The 22,395-nt window shown below is 34.2% G+C and overlaps 1 protein-coding gene and 1 non-coding gene across 3 annotated transcripts; both read left to right on the top strand.

Annotated features, from left to right (window-relative positions):
- Nucleotides 1-7,626: 7,626 nt before the first annotated feature.
- LOC104888880 (hypothetical protein) lies at nucleotides 7,627-16,075 on the top strand. Its single transcript, XM_048641165.2, has 9 exons — nucleotides 7,627-7,999; nucleotides 9,167-10,185; nucleotides 10,274-10,355; nucleotides 13,459-13,525; nucleotides 14,011-14,196; nucleotides 14,292-14,352; nucleotides 15,062-15,235; nucleotides 15,329-15,386; nucleotides 15,638-16,075. The coding sequence occupies exons 2-8, from the start codon at nucleotides 9,294-9,296 to the stop codon at nucleotides 15,352-15,354; spliced, it is 1,488 nt and encodes a 495-aa protein (XP_048497122.1). The 5' UTR covers nucleotides 7,627-7,999; nucleotides 9,167-9,293; the 3' UTR covers nucleotides 15,355-15,386; nucleotides 15,638-16,075.
- Nucleotides 16,076-16,812: 737 nt separating this feature from the next.
- Nucleotides 16,813-21,413, top strand: LOC109134622 (uncharacterized). 2 transcript variants are annotated; one of them, XR_008968758.1, is made up of 5 exons: nucleotides 16,813-16,952; nucleotides 17,048-17,185; nucleotides 20,202-20,614; nucleotides 21,013-21,175; nucleotides 21,274-21,413. It is a non-coding gene; the product is annotated as an uncharacterized LOC109134622 (transcript). The 2 variants fall into 2 exon arrangements; XR_008968759.1 differs by having other exon boundaries at nucleotides 21,013-21,137; nucleotides 21,274-21,286.
- Nucleotides 21,414-22,395: the final 982 nt, after the last annotated feature.

Here is a 22,395-nt window from a genome sequence, read left to right as displayed (position 1 = left end):
TCTGAGTATGATTATGATGATTTCTGATGAAATGAAATGACCTTGATGTTATGGAAATATGTGTATGATGACACTATGATGTTAATGATGCTTCATGATTATGATTACGATGATGTAATGTAATTATGATATGTATAAGGAACAGAACATGATAAAGTAAAGTGAAAGATGGTTCTTGGCAGTATTTTACGGGTACCGCAAGTGTCACCTTTGTTGTGGCCACCCGACTGATTTATGATACGGGTACCGCAAGTGTCACCTTTGTTGTGACCACCCGACTGATTTATGATACGGGTACCGCAAGTGTCACCTTTGTTGTGGCCACCCGACTGATTTATGATACGGGTACCGCAAGTGTCACCTTTGTTGTGGCCACCCGACAGTTTACAGGCACCGCAAGTGTCACCTTTGTTGTGACCGCCCGACAGATAAATGATACTTGCCAAGTTACCAATGTAAATAAGTAAGATGGAAAGATAAGGATAAAGCTTATGATATGATATGATATGAAGTGTTGTAATGCTTCTTATATGTTATGATACTATGAAATATGATGACTCTAATGTTACGAAAATGTGATTATGAATGAAATTAAGAATGTAATTATGTGTTATGGTTTCACACACTATGTTGTCGATTTTATGGGTGAAATATATGTGATGACTTATGCATATAATGATTGCAATCAACGATATATGGGTGATTCCCTCAGTATATTTTAAGAATGGTATATGTTATGTGTAACCTTCATGTCTAGCAATTATGCATGCCCGTATATGTTATGAAATGATGAGTTCGAATGTGTGAATATGACTTTGTAATGATATGATTATGTGATGCTATGACTCGATGAATGCTTATGAATATCATGGATAAACATGTTTATGAAGTATGGTTATATGAATTATGAATCTATTATGATTTATGGGTGTTGTTCGGGAATATGAATATATGCAAGTTTGTAAAAGTGGATGGTTCTGCTGGCTTGGCATTATGAACTGAACTGGCAAATGGGCAAGTTACAGGTGGAGGAATTATGTGATATACGAATGAAACAGACCAAAATGGTCATATGAGAATGTTAATGCTATGTCCAAAACCTGTACTTGCCAATGAACTATGATCATGCAAATGTTCCTTATCAGCAGACTATTCAATGATGACGTTTTCTGGTAGTATTTCCGAACAACTACCAATACAATATATGGTTATGATACCCTTATTTATGTCAAACACATGCTATCGCCTATTATATAGATTTGGACATAATTAAGCTACAATATGAGGTACGGTATTGATTTTAGTAAGTTATATGCGTTGTTATGAGTCGCTAGCAAATCATTAAAGCAACAAAGTTGTAGAACATTATCATGTTATCTTAAATTCCTGATAATGAGTCAACATATGGAAGTCATAATGAAATGAACTAAATACTTATAAAAAGGATTAAAGATAGTGATATGATTCTCCCATGCTAAGTTGGATTAAGGTGTGAATCGATGTTAATATTGTTATGTGGGTGTAATATGGTTATGAACACAATGTGAACATGATGATGATTACATGAGAGTCGTAGACACCAAAGCATGTCTTAAGAATGTTTTATGGGTTAGTACTCAGCGTTGTGCTGATATGTGTCAAATGTTTTGTTTTGTCACTACTGTGGCCTGTCACTTTGGTGGGTGGCAGTGTTACAATGGTTTCAGGTTGAAGTTATGGAGCACTCCTTCCAAGGTAGAAGCAGTTACATGCTAAGAGTTCAACTATGTTGATTTTATGTTTCTTTTGAGGCGAGGATGTTCCACTTTGTATTAGATAATAATAAATGAGTTAGTTTTATTTCTAGTGCTGGATGAGCAATATTGCCTCTGTTTCACTTTGGTTGTACTCCGCAAAAGCGTTGAGTTAAGGATTTGGGAATGTTTTATTTGTAACAGGTTCCTCAAGCATTTTTTTCCAATTTGGGGTTGTCCAATTTACAAATGAGATTCTACCGAAATTTCTAGAGAATATTAGTCTATTATTAAAAATCTAAGTAATATCCACGTAAGTAAATGTTAAATGCTGCCTTGTATTTTCCCTTAGTGGAAAGTATGGCGGTAACGCGCGACTAAGTTAAGGTTTTCCGCTGCTAAACTTGATTAGCTGACTTAATAAGGATGTATGAAAGTCGGGGCGTTACACTAGGATCTTAGAGAGAGAGTCGGCTTTTTGTTTAATTCGTAAATGTTAGTTTTATTAATTTACTTACTTAGCGGAAAAGTATCACTAACCCTATCTTGACATCAACCCACCCACGACTAGTAACTTGATTTGACCCAAATTTATATTTGACCCTTTTAATGCCAACATGTGTGTTATCTAATCCTAATTGGCCAACCCAATCCGTCGGAAAAGTCTGGTCACATGCATCAAATTAAACAATTTAGTAAGTTCTAAATAATAAGGGCTCGTTTGGTTGAAGTTGACAAGTATAACTTCTCATAAATTTGTATTGTACATGAATTTTTATTTCTTAGGAAGTACATTTTTTTGTTTGGTTGACATGGGTCATGGGAAGTTCCACTTACCTAGGGGGCCTAGCCGGTAAGTTATTTCCTCCATTTTGTAGGAAATAGAACTTCCTAGGAAGTGTTACTTGCCTACTTCTCATGTTTTTGCCTACCAAACAACAACACATACATTTAATTCTTAGAAATTCTAATTTCCCATGCATTTAAAGGTTCCTGAGAATGAGCTAATTTGGGAGAGAGAAAGTGGAGCGGTTAAGAAATAGAATCGTTTGAATGATTTAAGTTTGGAATTGGATTACAGTTGGTGGGAAAGACTAGTAGGAGTAGCAACTAGCAAGTAACAAAAACATTACACCCAAAAGAGACCAAGAACAAGTAGAGCTATGCTTATAGCCCTAGCCCATATACACCAGGATGTATCGTGAATATGGTATAATATGTAATACTATTTTTTTTGTTCATTACTTATTTAAAGTTTCTGAATGAGAAAACTATACACAATTGGGGAGTTTCAAACGACAAAATGAGCTAAAAATAGTATTTGGTGTAACATGTTGGGTGTATAATGAATGTTCTTTAGGTTTTTTTATCTGTATTAGGATCCTTTCCAGTTCTTTCATTATAAATTGTTTTAAGGCTTGACATGTATGTTTTGTGATAAGTTGAAATGTTTTCTTTATGCATAAACCTCTATGGGTGCATTCATCAGACACCCAAGTGTATTATGTGCATTAGGGCTGTTCAATGTCGGATATAGAATCGGAGGAATTGCGATCTGAATCCGATCGGAAGCCGGATCTTCGGATCGGGTCGTTGACGTTATTGAAGAATTTTGATCAATATCCGATCCGAAAACCCGAATTTTTATGGTATTAAGCTCTGTGCCGAATCTCTAAGCTGGTGTCGTCTTGCAGACTAGTAGCCTATAGTACGAGGTTTGGTACTTGCATGTGTCAATTATCTTTCTTAATAAAAAAAGAATTAGTTTGTTATTTTCACCTTATTTTCAGTCATGTAGAGAAAATAAGTTCATCAGATAAGTTCTGTTTAGCAAAAATAAGCAAAAAAGAGATTTCACACACTCACTAATAAGATCTAATAAGTTTAAATTAATCTGATAATATCGAATAAGTTCGGATAAATTAATAAGTTAAGATAAGAAAAATAATTTGAAGACAATAGATCATACGTCGTACACTTGAGTGAAAAAGGAAGCGAGAATGTGTCTCTATTTCCAGGCCGGTTTGGATATATTTGAATTTTAAAACTATATATCAATGACATTTTAATTATGAATTTGTCATTTAATTAACATAACAAGTGTTTGGTCTTGGATGATCACCCAATAATTATCTGAACAATTATATCTTATGATCTATTATAAATGAAATTCATGATTCGATTATTTTTCCATTAAATTAATTTTTCTTAACTGTGTTTATATTTATTATGTTTTATTAGGAAACAATAACATATAATATTATTATATTATGTAGGTCAACGGTTAAGATCCTCTTTTGAATAATTAGAAGGGATATGGAAAGTATTAGTCCTCTTTTTCGCAAGTATGAAATATTTTCGGTCATTATTTGATTTATCAATTATTAAACTGTAAATATAAATATGTAAAAATTAAAGCACAATAAATATACAAAAAACCATCTTCATTATGTTTAATTAAACAGTAATTATAAGTATCTACATGAGACAAATTTTATTAAATAGTATGCAAAATATCAAGTATGTACATTAAGATAAACAATCCCTAAAAAGTAAACAATTTTGTTCTTCTTAATTTAACACAAATTTTGTCAATCAGGAAATATTACGATTTTGTATAAATTTGTTATTGGATTCAAACTTTTGAACGAATATTAGACAATTAATATAAAAAATAGTTTACATATGATTTTATGCCTAAATTAGATAAGTATCATGAAAGGTAATTACTTGACTCGATTTACGTTATTTAATTTGTACTATAATGGATGTTAAATATGGAACATTACATTGCATATGCAAAGGTTAAAATGGTACGGTTTCACTCCTTCATTGCCATCCATTTTTAGGTTGTCTTATTTAATTTATGGGTGGTTATCTTATATTATGAAGAAATTATGACGTTTGAATATCTTAATTGTGCTCATATTTAGAAATGTTGTATCAAACGTTTTCTATATAATTACCATATATATTTCCCTAAACACTAAAAAATTAAGGAGGCTTCATTGTTCACTAAATACTCATTGTATTTCGACAATAATTATTGTAAGAATTCAAAAGAAAAAAATTGACATAAAAAGGATATATTGCCCTAAACCAAATTTGTTTACCCGTCTACCTAATGAGATCACATTAGACATAATCGGGCGCGTTGGTTTTAATGATCCTTTTGGTTTAATAAATTGCAAATTAAGGTATATCAATTTTTATCAATCTTTATCTTATTAATATCTTCCCATGATGATACTAATTTTGACTATTTAATATAAATCTTCTGTAGTTGTAAATAGTTATGTCGTATTTCAAATAACGAACATGTCATCAAGTGAGTTTCAATTGAGAGGATAATCAAGCGAGTAAGGCTATTGGATGGTACCACTAAGAGGTTTCTTTTATGCCTTAAATTCAAAAATTCAAAAGCACTACTTCGTTATGGCATGTAAGTAAACTTACTATATTATTTGTCAATTTTAGGACATAAAATTAGTATTTCGTTACTACTAATTACTATGTCTTTTTAATTCCAACATTTTTTTCACTTTGTCAAATTTGTTAATTATACTTTTTAGTATTTTATTTCATTCAATCTGTATAATCTAAATCTTACTATTTTGTTATGTACATGTTCAAATTTTACTCATAGTAATTGGACAACTGGGTTTGCAGAACTCGATCAAAGAAGTTGTATCGACTGGACATATGATGCATGTCACATTACATACTAGGTTTAAATAGACCAGTTGGTACATAATGTATTATCCGATGTAGGTGGAATTTTAGAAGGATGTTACACACTATTTGGATAAGGAGTAGAATTGTGATGTTAAAGAAACATACGATATTTTGTGAGAAAACTCTAAAGCATGTTATGAATGTTAGCAAGTGGGATATAGATGATTACTATTCCTTCTCCAACAGTTATGACAAAGTGGACTGTGAATAATATATAAATTAGACCAAGAAATAATACCTAGTATACACTTTCCTAAATATAATAGATGTGAGTATTTTTTTTATTAATCACCAATATCGTGGACGGTTTGCCATTTTTTTTAATTCCATAAATTATCTAATCGTTTTTGTAAATAAGGGAAGTTTTTCTCTTACTTGAGTGATTCACAATGGGAAGTATTTGATTTTTAGGTTTTTTTATATATACTTCTAAGGTTAACATTTTTCCATGCACATAAAATAGTCGGTTAATTTTATCAGAACTCAAAGCATTTTTGCATTGAAGAGAAAAGCTTCAACAACCCAAAAACCTTCGTTCTCCCCAGCTTATTTTTAGTTCAGTTCAGTTTAGTTTAATTCAGTTTGGTTCAATTCAGTTCAGTTCAGTTCAGTTCAGCTCTTGACAATACTTTTACTCTCACATATCACTATTCATTTCAGTTCAATTCAGTTGAGTTCAATTGAGTTCAGTTCAATTCACTTCAGTTCCATTCAATTCAGTTCAATTGTTTTATGCCGAAGAGAACAGACCCTTAGGGCATGTTTCCCCCAGCTTATTTTTAGTCCAGTTTAGTTCAATTCAATTTAGTTACAATCAGTTCAGTTTAATTTAGTTCAGTTGCAATCAGTTCAGTCAGTTCAGTTCAATTCACTTCAGTTCAATTCAACTCTAACTATCATTTCTTAATTATAATTTAATTCATTTCAGTCCAGTTTAATTAAGTTCAGATCTATTCAGTTCAGTTGCAATAAGTTTAGTTCAGTTCAGTTGCAATCAGTTCAATTCAGTTCAGTTGTTTTATGTCGAAAAGAACAATCCCTAAGAAGAGGTCATTACCTAGAAGAAATTTATTTGCCTCTTCGCCTAATGAGCTCACAATTAAAATCTTTGTATGCATTGCTTCTCGAGAACCTTTAGATTTATTTGATTGCAAATTAAGGTAATTTTTTATATTCGCAAATAATATATTAGTAGTTCGTGTTAGTCAAAACTAACCCAATAATTGTTTATGTTTATTTTTACATAAAATCATAAAATACATGTTATATTTGGTGTTATTGTATTATATGTACATAAATTTGCTAACTTTATTATACATGTTGTATACAAGTACAAATTTAATTTCAGTATAAAACAATAATCATATCAATAATAATTACATAAAAAAAAGCAAACTTAATTTCCACATACGATTCTTCTAGAAGAAAATTATGCAAACATGTTAAATTCACTAGATCTACAACAATCAAATATAATTTCAGTATAAAACGATAACTATATTAACCATCTATTAATTTTAGTTTTGTATAATTGAAAAAACTGAAAAAACGTAAAAGTACTTGCATGCAAGGTTCGACGGATGATAAATCTTGATTTGTAGTTTTCGAGCCAAAAACCTCCAATTCTTCTTGAATTGTTGAAAAAGTGTTCATCCAGCCGTAATAACTGTGAGAAAGTTTTCATCCCAAGAATGACATTCACATTGTCTGATTCAACGAAATTCCCAATCAAATTTTAAAGAAGAAAATTCCTTTAAATGGTGGACAATCCTTAAAGCATGTAAGTTTGTATCTTCCAAGATCTGTTTTCAACCATGGTTAATTCTTTGTTGCAGTTTCCAGGGTGACAAGTAAAAAAGGATTGAAAATTCTCATTCATGATAAAGAAAAAGATGTATGTACAATTACAAGAGTTCACTCATGGTACACCCGGGTGTACCATGAGCATGGTACACCCAGGGGTATTTTTGTAATAAATTAGAACTTCAGGTGCTCATTTGACACCAAATTTGCTCATATGAGCATTTTGCTCATTTACTCAAATACTTATAAAGTAGGATAATAAAATTACATTTTATAAGAGACCACTCACTTTTAATTTTTCCATCACATTTTATTTTGGTAATTACATTTTATTTTGTTTTAGAGCTTTGAGTAGGGCACTCTTGCAAGGCTACAAATCTACTCCCTTCCACTCCCGTCAGCTAATCTTCCATTACCAATATTTCAAACCTCATCCACTTTCCTTTTCGATAATTACAAAGGTACCCCCTGCTATGAACATTTGTGTTCATGTCGGATTTGAACTGCCTGTTCTTCTACCTCTAGCCCTAATTCTCGATTACAATTCACAACTCCCTTTCTAAATTAAACCTTTCTATCTTGAAATTTGACGATTTTTCACTCACAATTTCTAATTTCTACCATCAAATTCGCATACCCTAATTCGAAAAACAGATAAGAAGTTTTACGGCGAAATTTAACTTTTTTTTCCGACGAGACGGCAAATTTGAGCTTCCGACAATCTGAAGGTTTGTATATGAGTACTTTTTGTTCAAGAAAATTTATAAATTGTATCTTAGACATTTTTTAGCAAGAAAAATGAGGACTTTATTTATTTCATTGGTACTTGATGATGTAAAATTATGTCATTTTTGTTAATCTATTGTTTGTTTAATTAGGATGGATTGTTATTATGTACTTTATTTATTCGTTATGTAAGAAGAAGAATTATATGAGATATTATCATCTATTTCATTGCTAATGTTTGATGCAGTTTTTTTATATATGTGAACTGTGAACTGTGAACCGTGAACTGTGAAGTGTGAACTGTGAAGTGTGAAGTGTGAAGTGTGAAGTGTGAAGTGTGAAGTGTGAAAGTGTGAAGTGTGAACTGTGAACTATGGTTAGTATAATGTATGCCAAAATGAAGACATGAAAGGTGCATTGAACCAGTTGACTCCACTTGGTGTCATGGTCAAGGGATTTTGGACCGGATATTGCTAATGACTTGACCTGGAAATGCCGAACCCAAAATTACCGGACCTAAATGATTGTTTTGCCTAGTCTAGTTTTTTTTTTTGATGCTAATATGCTGCCCGTTAACTTGCTGTGGATCCTCATGCTCTGAGAAGTCTACAAAGAGTAGGATTATACTGCCAGGCTCACTGGCTCCTCTGTAGTTCCATGAGGATTTGTCCTCATAGAGATATAATGCCACCCCCTAGGCAACGCTGTCTAAAACACTTTTTATCTTTATATTATGTGATGAATAAGAAATTTAATATCCTTCTATGTAATGAGTGTTCCATGTTCTATCGGTGAAAGTTTGTGAAGACTCGTCCATTGCCCATGGAACATTCTATTACTCAAAGAAGTCCTTTGTAGTTACTTGTCCACAAATTGTTAAAATGCTCTCAGGGTCGGTCTTGGTAGTTGGTGCAGACGTTCTTGCATTTTCGTACTGTGCAGCTATGATACTAAATTTTCCTGTGTGGAGACTCAATCCCATGCGCACTGTCTTATACTTTTCTGTGTAGCTATTAAGGCTGAGATGGATATGAAAGATTGTTGTGATGGAATTTAAATCACAGATTCCGGTGAATAATCTTTACGAGATTTAGTGAGATTTTTTCTCTTATTCAGTGTGATTGAGTGTTAGAATCTGATTTCATTTTTGTATATCCTAATTTTAACAGTGCTAAATTAAATTGGAAGAGGGAACTAATAGCTTTGGTGAAGACAAGAATGACCGTATCTTGAGGAGCTGAGGTACAGACAACTTTATGCAACAAATGACAATGTATCCTTTCCAAGTTGCATAACATGACTCTTGGAAGAAAGCAGGAGATTAGCAATATATCAGAGCTGGCTTCAACTCTTCATCTTTCAGTCAATCTTCTTGTCAGGGCAGATGTCGGAACTGCCAAAATTGTGGGACAAATGGGCCCTTTGATGAAGAAGGATATGGAAGTGTCATGCAAGATGACAAAGAAGGCAACACTTGATCTAAAGAGCCATAATCTTCTTGTTTACAAACAAAGCGAGGAAGGTTATGCTTATACGTCTTGTCCAAAGAAAAAAAGTGATTGTTCAACTCATAGCCTTTCACTAGAGAAGTGTAACCAGTCAAATGGTACCCTCCAAGGACTTGAACGAGCTAAAGGAAAAAGTTCTAAAGCATCACTAACTTTTGCTTCCGAGGAGTTGCTGCAATTGCCTTCCTCAGATTCTAAACTTGATGAAAGGGCTCCTTTAGATCCTTGTGAAGACGGCTTCTTTGCTCTTGGAGCTCCTCTGGAGACTTCAGTAAAGAGACCCGAGGACACTGAATCATTTGTAATGAGCTCTAAAAGTAAGATTTCCAATCCTAGAAGAGATACTTCTAGTAAGTCAATGGTCATGTCAGAGAATGTGATAGCCATATCAGGAGCTGCGTCTCTCTCTCAGAAACATGAAAAAGAGCCGTCATTCCTGGAAAGCCTAAGGGAACATGAGCGTTTGTTATCGAATCTGAGTGTCAATGATCCTTTCTCTTTGACTAATGTCAATCGAAATAGTAGCCTTTTGAATCTATTAAGCTATTTTCCACAAAAAGCTCCCACTGTTAGCTCAAGAAAGAAGCTTCTTATCCTTGATATCAATGGCATATTGGCAGATATAGTTTATCCTCCTCCAAAGGGGTACAGGGCAGACACTAAAATTGCAGGACGAGCAGGTTTGCAGTGATGCACACTTACTTTGTTCTCGTTTTTCGGCCACTATCATATCAATCTGAATATTTTTCTTCCCGCTTACATGTGCAGTTTTCACTAGGCCCTTCTGCTCTGATTTTTTGAACTTTTGTCTTGAGAGATTCAATGTGGCTATCTGGTCATCAAGATCAAGGTAAATATCTAATAGACTTTAGCCTCCTCCCTCCCTCTCAAGAAAAGAGCCTTCTTTTGAACTTTGTTACCAATGTGTCAGAGTTGTGTGTCTTAGGTGCTATTTTTTCTCAACTCCTTCAATATTATATGAAATTTCAAGCTTAAAAATTATACTCTCTGATATGAATAATAATAGAACGCAACTTGTGGTAAAAGTCTTATTTTTAAAGTCGAGGAATTCAAATAGCACTGCTAAAACTATTAAGTATAAGCCGAAAATGAAACAAAACGGGAGAGAAGAATTTGGGGCTATGCAATTAGGAAACATGATAATTCTTGTCTTTTCTTATCTACTACTTACTATATTTCTATTATCTAATTTCATGATGAACAGCTATAATCAGTTCGATCACAAGCTCTTATTGCATCGGCAAATCCTCAATCAATTCTAATGTAGATTGTTTGGAGTACTTGTATACATTTAAGGATGAGCTACATTTAGATTTCAGGTACAAATCGTGAATTCAGATAAAAAGGAATCTAAACTATCCTTGTTGGACTGTATATTGGCAAATCAATCCAATTACACTGGTCCTGTGAACTATCTATCGAATTGAAGATGAAATTAAAGGTATCAGGTACAAACAACACAATATGAAAAAAGAATCTACACCATTCTTGTGGGAGTGTACTATATATATACCTGTAAAATCTTTGGTTTCTAGCGACACAGTGCTGCTAAAACCACATTAAGTTGGGGGAGATGTTAGGGTTTCCTGGAGGATGTTTTTACTACCACAATAGTTGATTGGTACTTCTAATAAGCCATCATGAATTCACCCGCAACTTGTGGCTTGAAAGATGAGAAGCTGGAGCTTTAGGTGAACCCTCTCTTAAAATGGGGTTATTTTTGCTAAGAAATGATTTTTGAGGGAGGGTATTTAGGCAGTGTCTTTATTTGTTAGTTTGAGGTGTAGATTAGGTAGATTGTTATGGGAAAAACTCTAGAAAGAGAGCAAGATAGAGAGAGGCAGGGGCGGATCCAGCGTGGGTTCAGTGGGTTCAACTGAACCCACGCGGATCCGGAGGAAAAACTGAAAACTATAGGAAATAAGGAACGGATATATAATAAATACGCGTGTTATTTTATTTGAGAATGATTTGCCTCAGTGGTAAAGTGAGCGTGCTTGAAGTGCGTGCTAGGATCTCTACAAGGTCGCGGGTTCTAATCCTTAGACCAGTTGGTTTTTTTTGTTTTCCCTGTTTTTTTTTTTGTTTTGTTTTCCTTGTTTTTTTTTTTTTTTTTTTTTTTTTCTTTTTTCTTATCTTTGGTTACTAAAAGTCTAGAGCTTAAATTTCATTATTTGATCTTCTATTTTCATTTTTTAATTCACCCGTTATTAATTAAGTCTCCTTTATATTTATAAATCTCACCCTCCCACCAGATATTAATACATCAAAAGGTAATGAATCTAGCGATTGTGTTCCTTCTCTTCCCGTTCTCCAATCAATCATTCACTAAGTGAAATACTATGTTAATTATTTGATTCACTGCTCATATATTTATATGTTATGTAATGAAAAGTGTGCTAGTTGCTAATATTTTTTTTCCATTGTTTCATATCTTTGGTATCTAATAATTACTTTCAACACTTAATTGATAGTTTGATTTAATGAAAACTGTCTTAATAATTGTACTCAAGCGGTTGTTCGTTTTATAACTCTGTATTTGTTGTACAAGATATTTATAATATTTTGTTAGTACAATATTTTTAATTTTTGTTACAATGTACCCAAGAATGAAAGCTTTGTTAGATACAGTTGTTGAAAGTTTTCCTTTTTATTAAAAAATGCAACTGTGGATAGTAAAATATAATTTGAAATATATGTTTACTCCGAACCCACGTGGCTCAATTCCTGGATCCGCCACTGGAGAGAGGCATGCTAAATGTTGTGAACTGTTTTGTTCAACTATTGAGAGTTAATTGGGAGAGAACCAAGCCTCTATAAAGCTTAAATGTCGTTTATTATTAATGTTTTCTAGTTACTTCCTTTGATTTTTATTAGTTTACCCACTTCTTTGGGCATAGAGTTTTAGGGAAATAGGTACGTGGGTCATAGAAGGAAAGATAAAGTATTAATTTATTGGCCTCTTGTATTGAAGTTATTGTTGTAAAGTAGAGTTAGAAGGTAAAGATAATAATAAACAATTTGTGAGACCATTTCAAAAAAAGAAAAAAAAAGAAGTGGATAAACTAATAAGGGAGTATACACCAATTAAACTTCATCTTCTTCACTTAATTTCCATATATATTTGCTGAAATCTGTTCGAAGCTAAGCTAGTTCTTATTAAATTCATGTGTCGATAATGAAGGAAAAAGAGATCATAACAAAGGAAGGAGATGGAGTGCTGGTTGATTAATAATGATAGAACCAAGGGATAAGTTATAGTTTGTTATGCCACCGGTGTTCAGAATTGCACATGATTCATGGAGACAAGAGAGTATAGATAGAAATGGAGGACCTATACTTGGAAGTTGTTCAATGAGTATGGAGTGATAGTTTGGAAAAGATGGGGATATGTAGAAGAGCATGGAGAAGATTCTATGTGTTAAGGGGCCTTATGTGGTCTGTCTCCCTCTCTGTCAATGTATGAACGTTTCCCATTTTTCTTAAGGGAAATTGTTTAAGCTGCACAAATCACTGAAGTAAGCTATTGTCATTATCAGGATAACTGCAACAATCTTTCTAAAAGACACATCAGGCTCTCGCTTTTCTTCATGCGCTTCCAGTTGATATGATTTTCATCCCTAAATGTTGCTTTTCATGGTTTCCAAAATCCATATGATGAATATTTTGTTTTCTAATAAATTTTCTATTCAAAAAAAAAAAAAAGGAAACATAAATTAGTAGTTTCCAAGTTGTTGCTTTGTATATAAGAGAGGAGGAAGAGGGGGAAGATTTTTGAAGTTAAAGTGCATATGCTTTTGTTGTGCAGTAAATGGCAACCTCCATCACGTATGGGTTTTCAACTTTTAGAACTGATTGATATCATATTTTCGCCATTCTACTCAATGAAGCCGTGCATGACGATGTTTTTTTTTTTTTTTTTCATTTTGCAGGAAAATTATTGATAGATTAGTCAACTACTTGATGGGAGATAGGAAAGACAAATTGATTTTCTGCTGGGTAAGTGTTCTTTTTCTTTCTTATCTAGGACTAAAAGTAAGTTTTCAATTTGCAAGCTATGTTGCTCAGACTCGGGTACCCATGTCCGACACGGGTACGTGTCCAAGTGTCCGACTCGGCTATTTTTTTGGAATTTTTTCTATTTTTTAGCCCAAAACAAAGTGTCCAAGTGTCCCAACCATGTCCGAGTATCGAGGATCCGACACGGGTACTTGAGGTGAAATGAAGAGTCCGAGCAATATAGTTTGCAAGGCATGGAGTCGTTAGAACAGTGTGGAGTAGTGGTAACAGTTATGAGAATAGCATTTCCACATATTGGGTTGAAGACTAAGGAACAGAAGCTATAAATTATTTAGAGAAAGCGTACAAAATTACAAATAGCTGATCCCGAAGAACACTCTACTCTATCATGGGTTCTGCAACAAATTGACTAATATGTACATCTATGACCACGAGCTTCAAGATTTGCATTGCTTATCTTGCAGGATCTGTCATATTGCACTGAGTCGAACTTCAGAACCTTGGAGAATAAGCATAAGGCATTGGTTTTTAAAGAGCTTAGAAAAGTGTGGGAGAGTTATGATCCTGACCTTCCATGGAAGAAAGGTGAATTCAATGAATCAAATACGTTTTTGCTGGACGATACCCCTTACAAGGCATTGCTCAATCCTGTAAGTTGACCACCATTTTAAGTGAATGTTTGGTTGTTGTAACATATATAAAAAATTATTGCACTAACCCTCTTAAACTTGTGATCTTTGCACAGCCTCATTCTGCAATCTTTCCATACTCATACAACTTCAAAAATCGTTCAGATGATTCAATTGGTAAGATTCACCTGGCCATATGATAATGTTCCTTCAATCACCTGTGTATTGCTATATTCTCTTGTATGATAACTTGGATTATGGATATACCTATTCTATTCACATGTTAGTGCAATGCCTTTTCACGGTCTCAATGCGTTCCTTTGACCATAAATGTAGTTGAGTCCATTATAGTATAAATCATAAAAAGTTGATATTCTAAAACTACACACATGAAACAAATTTAACAAAGATTTCACGTGGCAAATGTTATGATTAATATATTAGTAAAAGAATTTGGTGAAAAGAGGTGTGCAATTGTCCATTGGTAATAATGATATGTCAAGTCACAAAAATTAAAGCATTTGTTCATGTTCCCTGATTTTATTGAAGTAGAGCTTTTTTCCTTATTCATTAAAAGAAAAGGTTTTCAGAAAACCAAGTCCAGGGAAAAATAAGTAAGTTTTGCTCCCCTGTTATCGTGTTTCCGAATTTTTATGAAGTACAGCCTTTTTTTCTTTTCATTTAGAAAAAAAGGTTTTTAGACAAGTAAGTCCAGACAAGGGGAAAATAAGTATCTTTATAACAGAAAGAGAATTTGAAGGTATTTGTCTTGCTTGGTCAATATATATACATACCTTCTTGTAATAAGTGAATAAGCTTCATCAAAGTTTTCGAATTGTAAGATGTTAGAATTTGTAACCTAAGCCAGGGGATATTGTAATGACAGGTCCGGAAGGTAATATTCGAGCGTATCTGGAAGAATTAGCTGTGGCTGACAATGTACAGGAATATATAGAGCAACATCCATTCGGGCAGAGCGCTATCACTGAGAGAAGCTTGTCCTGGCAATTCTATGACAAAGTTATCAAGGAACAAAGTGCAGTCGCAGCTGGGGCTGGGGGTTAACCTTGCTATATTTTGTCTTTATGTTGTTTAATTAATTGAATTGAATTTTCTGAATATATCTCACCCAATTCAATTTTTTTTGGTTTAGCTCTCATTGAAGGGTGTCTTCTTTAATGTCATACTACAAAATCTCCTTTAATGTAGAGGTATGAGCCTAAGGCTTACTTCTTTTTGCAAGAGCAGCTTAAGTGATCACCCTTGAAAAAAGAAAATCAACTTTAGTTGACGACGACTAAAAATATGCTCGTAGTATCCTTGAATGTAATGTGACTTCATTTTATTGCATGCTATTTGTAGGACAACCAATCCACCATGTTTATACTGAGAAATCATGGACTTGCATATATATATGGTGAAATCAACTTATATAAGTTATGACATACTAATTTTTACGCAGAGAGAGTATTGGGTAAGAGGATGCTCATCTTCGGTATGCCGACGACAACAAAGAAGTATCAATATGGCAATTGGAAGAGATATTCAATTATTCATTGCTATCTCTTCTTTGGCTGCAACCTCTTTCACGGAGGGTTTTATCTTCAAACATCTTTGAGCAAGCCGGGTATATCAATTAGATTTGAAGAGACATAATTAGCTCAATTTTACATTTTGAATTGTATTTTTGTTCTAATACGATATTAGAACTCAAGGTCCTAGTTCGAGTATAGATGTATACTCCCCCTTGGAGGAGTAAAAGTTGGAAGTGACAAAGAATGGATCCTAGACGGCTCGTTTGGTAGTCGTTAATAAATTTGTGGTAATGAGAATGAATATTAAGTGTAATTTTAATAGGGGAGTACCTTAAAACCTTCATAGGGAGGCATTTTTTCTCCAATGGCAAGCAATTTAACCCCTAAACTTGTGTTTTTGTCTCAAAGGGGAATCAATTTTCATTACCACCTACAAGGTGGTATTGGATGGGAATGAACATTCAAGAAGAAAAACTGACACTTTAGGATAAATTAGCATTACCATGAGAATGAACAATGATATTCTCCACAAATTTACACACAAATTCATTCCCATTACCACCATTTATAACCAACTACCAAACGAGCCGAGAGAGTATATCTTTTGGGCTTCTTTCAAAAACGTTATGTACGTAAACTTGTAAAAAGAAAATATAATAAGAATATTATTGATTAATAATTTTTTTTTCTTTAAGGATTCTAGATTAGTAACTAAGTACGTAAACTTGTAAAAAAAAAAGTACATAATACTAATATATAAAGAGTATATCTTTTGGGCTTCTTTCAAAAACGCTATGATAAGAAAATTTTTTTCTACACTATCCTCGTAAAAAATACACAGTCAAAGTTCTTACAAACACCCCAAGCCCGACCCTTCCCCCACTAACATTGTAAGTTTGTAACTTGTAACTTGTAACTTGTAACTTGTAAGGAGTACATACCTCATACATGATACACTATCTATCGACATAAAAAGTTATCGTACAAAATCCAAAAAGTAGTGTTCTAACAGTAGTAATAAAAGTAAATAACAAAATGGATGAATCAGCATCAGCATCAGCATCAGGATCAGAATCACCAATTTTGAGTGAAGGCAAAAAGAAGCTTGAAGAATCCGCAATTGTGGGTGATACTACATTTTTTTACTCTCTCACAAGACAACAATTTTTGAAGGCTACCAAATACCGAGACATAAATGGCCGCTCTCTCCTCCACTTGGCAGTTGTCAACGGTCAAACTGAGGTACTGTACTCGCCATTACAGTGTTAACTTTGTTATGTTCTTGCTTGCATTTCTTTAACTTGGGTCGTTTTCTTTGTCATCAATATATATGTTAGGTTAGGTGGTGAAAATTCTAGTTGAGAATGAATTTGCGGATTATTTGATCGATGACCGGTGCAAATTTGGTCAGACTCCTATTCATTTGGCATCCAGATGTGGCAATGTTGATATTATTCGTTTACTAGTCGATAATGGTTAGCATTTCTTTCATTCACTTTTACATTTTTTTTGTCAATTACGATGAATTTTTATGTTTTGGGGTGAATATAACTTTGTGCAATGAAAACATTTCTTGGTTTTTGTTTTATTGGCTGATTTCTTGATTTTGAAACTCAAATCATGATTATCTTTGCATTTGGCGGGTCTCAGGTAGGGTTGAATAATGTGTTTGAGTCATGGGTTGGGTTTTGGGGGGTTTGATTAAAGGTCTGATTATGTAATTCAGTATATTGTGGATTTGGTGCTCATCATGATCGCGGCGGGCTTTGCCCAAAAATAAAGATTGGTTTCGGGCTGGAAATCTCTGTCAAGGCCTGGCAGAATCCGGCTTCAGGCTTTGAAATTACCCAAATTTTTAGAATTTACAACTCACATTATATGAGAGTTGATTAGCTAGCATTGTTCTAGAACATAGCAAAATTCCCATATGGGTTGGGGTGGTACAATGGCAACAAAGCGGAGGAAATTTGTTGATAGATGCAATGTGTGAGGGGATGACTTCAGTTTTTCCCTTCGTTATGTCAGTTAGATAGATAAGGAAGTGAAAAGATTGGTGTTAAGGCAGCAAAGTGCGAATTCAAAATAAACTAAATTTCCAACCATCTTTTGGTTCTACAAAAGAATTTTCTTCTGCAAACAGAATCAGTGAGAAAAAGAACTGTAAAGTTTATTGATGGGTAGGTGTGACTTCAGAGAGGTGAGTACTAAATGTAGTTCACTTGAATGTTGTTTGCGGCTACTAACAAGAAGAGTAACTATATCCCAGCTTCTTCTCCCTCCCTTTGTAAGACCTGAATAGACCAGTTATCTAGTTCTTTACAAGACTCTCTCAAAAGTAAACATGTTTTTGTTTGACATCTTATATGACCTGGAGCTTTGGAAGGAACTTGCCATGATTATGCCTTTGCTGTTTTTTCCTTTCCTCGATTTGCTTCTTGTTTTATTTGGTGATTCCTTGGTTTTGGTTTTAATGACATATTGATGAACATGAACTCCAATTACAGTTAGCTCCTATAATCTACATTTTCTAAACATTGGGTGTGCCGTTGTTTGATTCAGAGAGTGGTGAGTAGTATGTTTGAGTCATGGGTTGGGTACTTGGGTGGTTCAATTGAAGGTATTTGATTATATAGTTCAGTATGACCCATGCATGTTCCTCAGCAAGCAAGAAGTATATGAGAGTTAATTAGCATTGCTCTACAGCATAGCAAAATCCTTTTGAGGACCTTTCCCAAATGGGTTGGGGTGATACAGTGGCAACAAAGTTGGTGGCAGGGTTAGTTGTGTTCCAGGGAGAGGAAGTTAGTGGAAAGATACAATGGTTGGGTGTGAGTTCTGTTTCTTTTCCTTATGTCAGATAGATAGATAAGGAAGTGAAAAGATTAGTGGTAGGGCTGCAAAGCGGTGAACTGTCAGCAGAATAAACTAAATTTGCAACCTATCTTTTGGTTTTGCAAAAGGAATTTCTTCAGCAAATAGGATCAGCCAGAAAAATATTTGTCAAGTTTATTGATAGACAGTCTAGTAGGTTTAACTTATGAGAGGGGATGAGTACTAAAAGTATTTCGCTTGGATTTTCTGGTCTCTAACAAGAAGAGTAAGTATATCCCAACTTCACCCTTATCCCTTTATAAAACCTCCAGAGATCAGTAAAGGAGTTCTTTACAAGGCACTCTTTCCAGTATCAAATATCTGTAGTTTAGAAGCTACTAAAGAGCCGAACATGGTGTCTTCTGACATCCTATGACTGAGCTTTGGAGGAAACTTACCATGATTATGTCTTTGTTGTTTTTTTCCTTTTCTCACTTTGTCTGTGTAGCTTCTAGAGTCCCTTAGGTAAGTTGTGCTGGAGACTCTGATGTCAATTCTCGCAGGTTGGAGTGAAATAATTATCAGAGGGTCTTTTGATTAGGTGTATATGCATGAATAATCGTAGCCCACTTCTTCCAGAGTGGTTGTGGTTTCTTTACTAAGCTAATAACATACTTGAGGCAATTTTAGCGATTTCGTGGAGTATTGGACTTGGAGTGTAAATTGTAGAAGTGGGAGGATGTGCCATTTTTGTCAAGATAGGTGACTCCTTCAAAATTGTAGTTGAATAACTATGTGAGTACGATTTGTGTTGTTCTCGTTTTGTTGTTATTTTTATTTGTTTAAAGTCTTGTTATTGCCTACACAAGAATTCAGATATTGTTAATTTTGAGATTATATGAAATAGGCCCGGGTAACCCAATAAAGAGGATGATAGTTTAGCCCACTTACAAGCCCAAGGAGATTCCATCCTAAAACTAATTGATGATAGAAGGAGTAACTCTAAAGCTTATAAAGTGGTTTAGTCTCTCCTCTTTCTCCGATTTGGGATACTCACATGTGGTCATCAATGAGTGTCTTTAGAATTAAGAGCTAACTAGAAAGGTACTTAGAAATACTCCTTTTAGGGGCTGGATATCCAGTCAAGGTAAATCCTTATCCAGTTGCTTGATTAGAGGCCTAGTTTAGAAGAGACCCACAACACAGGCTCTGATACCATGTTAATTTTCAGATTATATTAAATGGGCCTGGGTAACCCAATAAGGAGGAGAGTTTAGCCCACTTACAAAGTTAATGGGGTTCCATCTTAAAATCAATTGGTGATAAGAGGAGTAACTCCAAAGCTTAGAAAGTGGTTTATTCTATTGTCTTTCTCCAATGTGGGACAATCACATGTGATTATCAATGGGATTCAACAGATATTATGTTTCGAGTTCCCACTCTATGGAAGTTTTGCCTAATATGTTGCACCATTGCTTCCAAAATTAGCACCCGTTAATTTTTGTAGGAGGATCATGCCTCTTCTTAGGAGTATATTTTGTCTTATGGGAGTAGCCTAGTTATAATCATATACTCTTAACTAATAGATGCTACTTTCCAGAGAGGTGACACTGAAACGGTTAAATGCAATTCAACTTCTGTGATATACTTTCCAAAAATCGAAATTCTTGATCAATGCAGGAACGATATCACCATTTGTTCAAGAAGATACCGACTCATTCCATAGTAGAAATAATGGAAATCCTTGATAACACGGATATGATTTGAAGCTGGCTGTCAACCCACCAGTTGTAGTTCTGCAACATTTGTATACAAACCATGGTGGATTGGTGGTTTCACAAGAAGCAAATGCATTTCAGCCGGAATTTGGTCATTATAAACTTGAATGGAAAAGAAGTGCTCTAGCACCACCTATAGAGAGGTATTATGGGGCTTGAATATGCCTCGCTGGGATGAGATGAGAGTGGAATATTAGAGAGAACAGTTCGTATAATAGCAATGAGCCAAGACTTGCGATTGACATTTTTAAAGCACTCCAAAGTAAATTGAGGATGTGTCGGCTTTTTTCTTTCCATATATCCATTGCTTTTGATGTAAGTTTCTCTAAGGTGTTTACTGTGTGCCTTCTTTTAGATTTCTTGAATACAGATACCAGGTATTATACATAATGTTTCTGAGAACAAAGAAGGGTCTTACTAGAATTTCTATTTCAATTAACATATATATCTTCAAAAATTTGATGTATACTAGTGTAAGTTTTTTTGTCCGCCTTTTTGGCTTGGGTACGGGGCTTTCTTATTTACAGCTTGACTTCCCAAAAGTAGAACCCCACCTGAGATAGTATCCATACTGGAGGGGAGAGGAGATTGTTGTTTTAACTGCAAATTTTAACACATGATGTATTCTTTGCTCTGCTGTTTCATGTTTCTGTTACTCGATGTACGTGTTAACACAGTGTTTGCTTTCAAAATGATTCTGAAATTGTGTGTAGGAGCTGATGTCAACATAGAAGATATTAATGATGAAACTGCTCTTCACTGTGCTGCTTTGAAGGGATGGGTGCATATTGCTAAATTTTTGGTTTATCATAGTGCAAACGTCAATGCTAGGGACAAGGTTCGTAACCTACTTTAAGAACCTGCACATGCTATGAAGTATGACATCCCTAGATTACTTTGTTCTGTTTATTGTGTTTAGCTTGTTTATGTTACCTATGTTGTACGGCGGTTAATGCTTGGAACATTTATCTCAGCATGGAAACACGCCATTGCATCATGCAGCTTGTATAGGAAACTTAGAGCTGTGCGAATTGCTCCTTCGATTTGGGGCTGTGATCCATGCCCGTAACACAATTGGTCAATTTCCTTTGGTGATAGCTGCCCAATATGGACATACAGAGGTACACTTTGTGTGGTCTTGTCTTCTGAGCTACTCATTACTTTTTACACTTTTACTACAGATTTGTCTTGTTTGCTTCTTCGTACTCTTGACAATCTCTGTGGGTCATTTGTCAAATTTATAGAATTCCGATAGTCCCTCCTTCGAGAATAATAGTGCGGAGAAAGCTTTCTCATTTCCTAAAATGATAATGATTTGTGATAAATATTACCATTAGACCTTTTACTTACTATTGAGATTGAGTATACAAGACACTTCTTTAAATGTCAATATCTCTAATTGCGTATAAGTAAGAATTATAAGAATTTGGTATTTGGAATCCTTGCATTGAGACAAATCTAACAAGATCCGACAGAAGTTGGTTGATGAATAGTGCCAAAAAAGAATTGGTATAATCTTTTTTAAAAAGGAGGAAGTGTAATATAAAGGATATATGAGAAAAATGTAGCATGTGCTTAATTATGACGTACTCATGAAAATATTTGCAAATTTATATTTAAAGATTGAGTTAATTATCTGATCTCCGTGCTTAATAAATGATTGACATAATTATCTGATCTCCTTGCTTAATTTTGGTGATAGGTTGTACATTTTTTACTCAGATGCAAAAAAAGTGGGAGGAAATGAATGAAGCTGTGGAAGGTTGTGAAACGGTACTAGAGTCTTGTCCAAAGGATCTTCAAGACGCAGTTACTGAGACTTTAAAAGAGATGGGTGAATAATATACAGATATAGGAACCTGGAAGCATGCATACGCTCACTGTTTCTGGTGCAGGACTTTGTAAAGTTTGCTTGATGCCTTCCATTTTTTGTGAATATGAACTAAAATTTGATCAATTCTCGTGAGTTTCTATACTAGTTGAATTGTATATAAGGTTAGAGATCCAAATGCAGTTACAAATCTTGTAAATCATATTTTGCATTCATAAAAATGTGATTATGTTAGCTTCGACTTTATTCGAAACATGACACTGTT

This window comes from Beta vulgaris, chromosome 3 (assembly GCF_026745355.1).
Source record: "Beta vulgaris subsp. vulgaris cultivar EL10 chromosome 3, EL10.2, whole genome shotgun sequence".
Taxonomy (NCBI): domain Eukaryota; kingdom Viridiplantae; phylum Streptophyta; class Magnoliopsida; order Caryophyllales; family Amaranthaceae; genus Beta; species Beta vulgaris.
Note: the sequence above shows the minus strand (reverse complement) of the source record. Positions and strands in the feature narration are given on the sequence as shown.

Bases quoted from the DNA above. Each gene is read 5' to 3' on its own strand.
- LOC104888880 (XM_048641165.2), top strand. From the start codon at position 9,294: ATGACTCTTGGAAGAAAGCAGGAGATTAGCAATATATCAGAGCTGGCT. The intron at 10,186-10,273 runs GTTTGCAGTGAT...TTACATGTGCAG, and splicing joins TAAAATTGCAGGACGAGCAG to TTTTCACTAGGCCCTTCTGC. The intron at 14,197-14,291 runs GTAAGTTGACCA...ATCTTTGCACAG, and splicing joins ACAAGGCATTGCTCAATCCT to CCTCATTCTGCAATCTTTCC.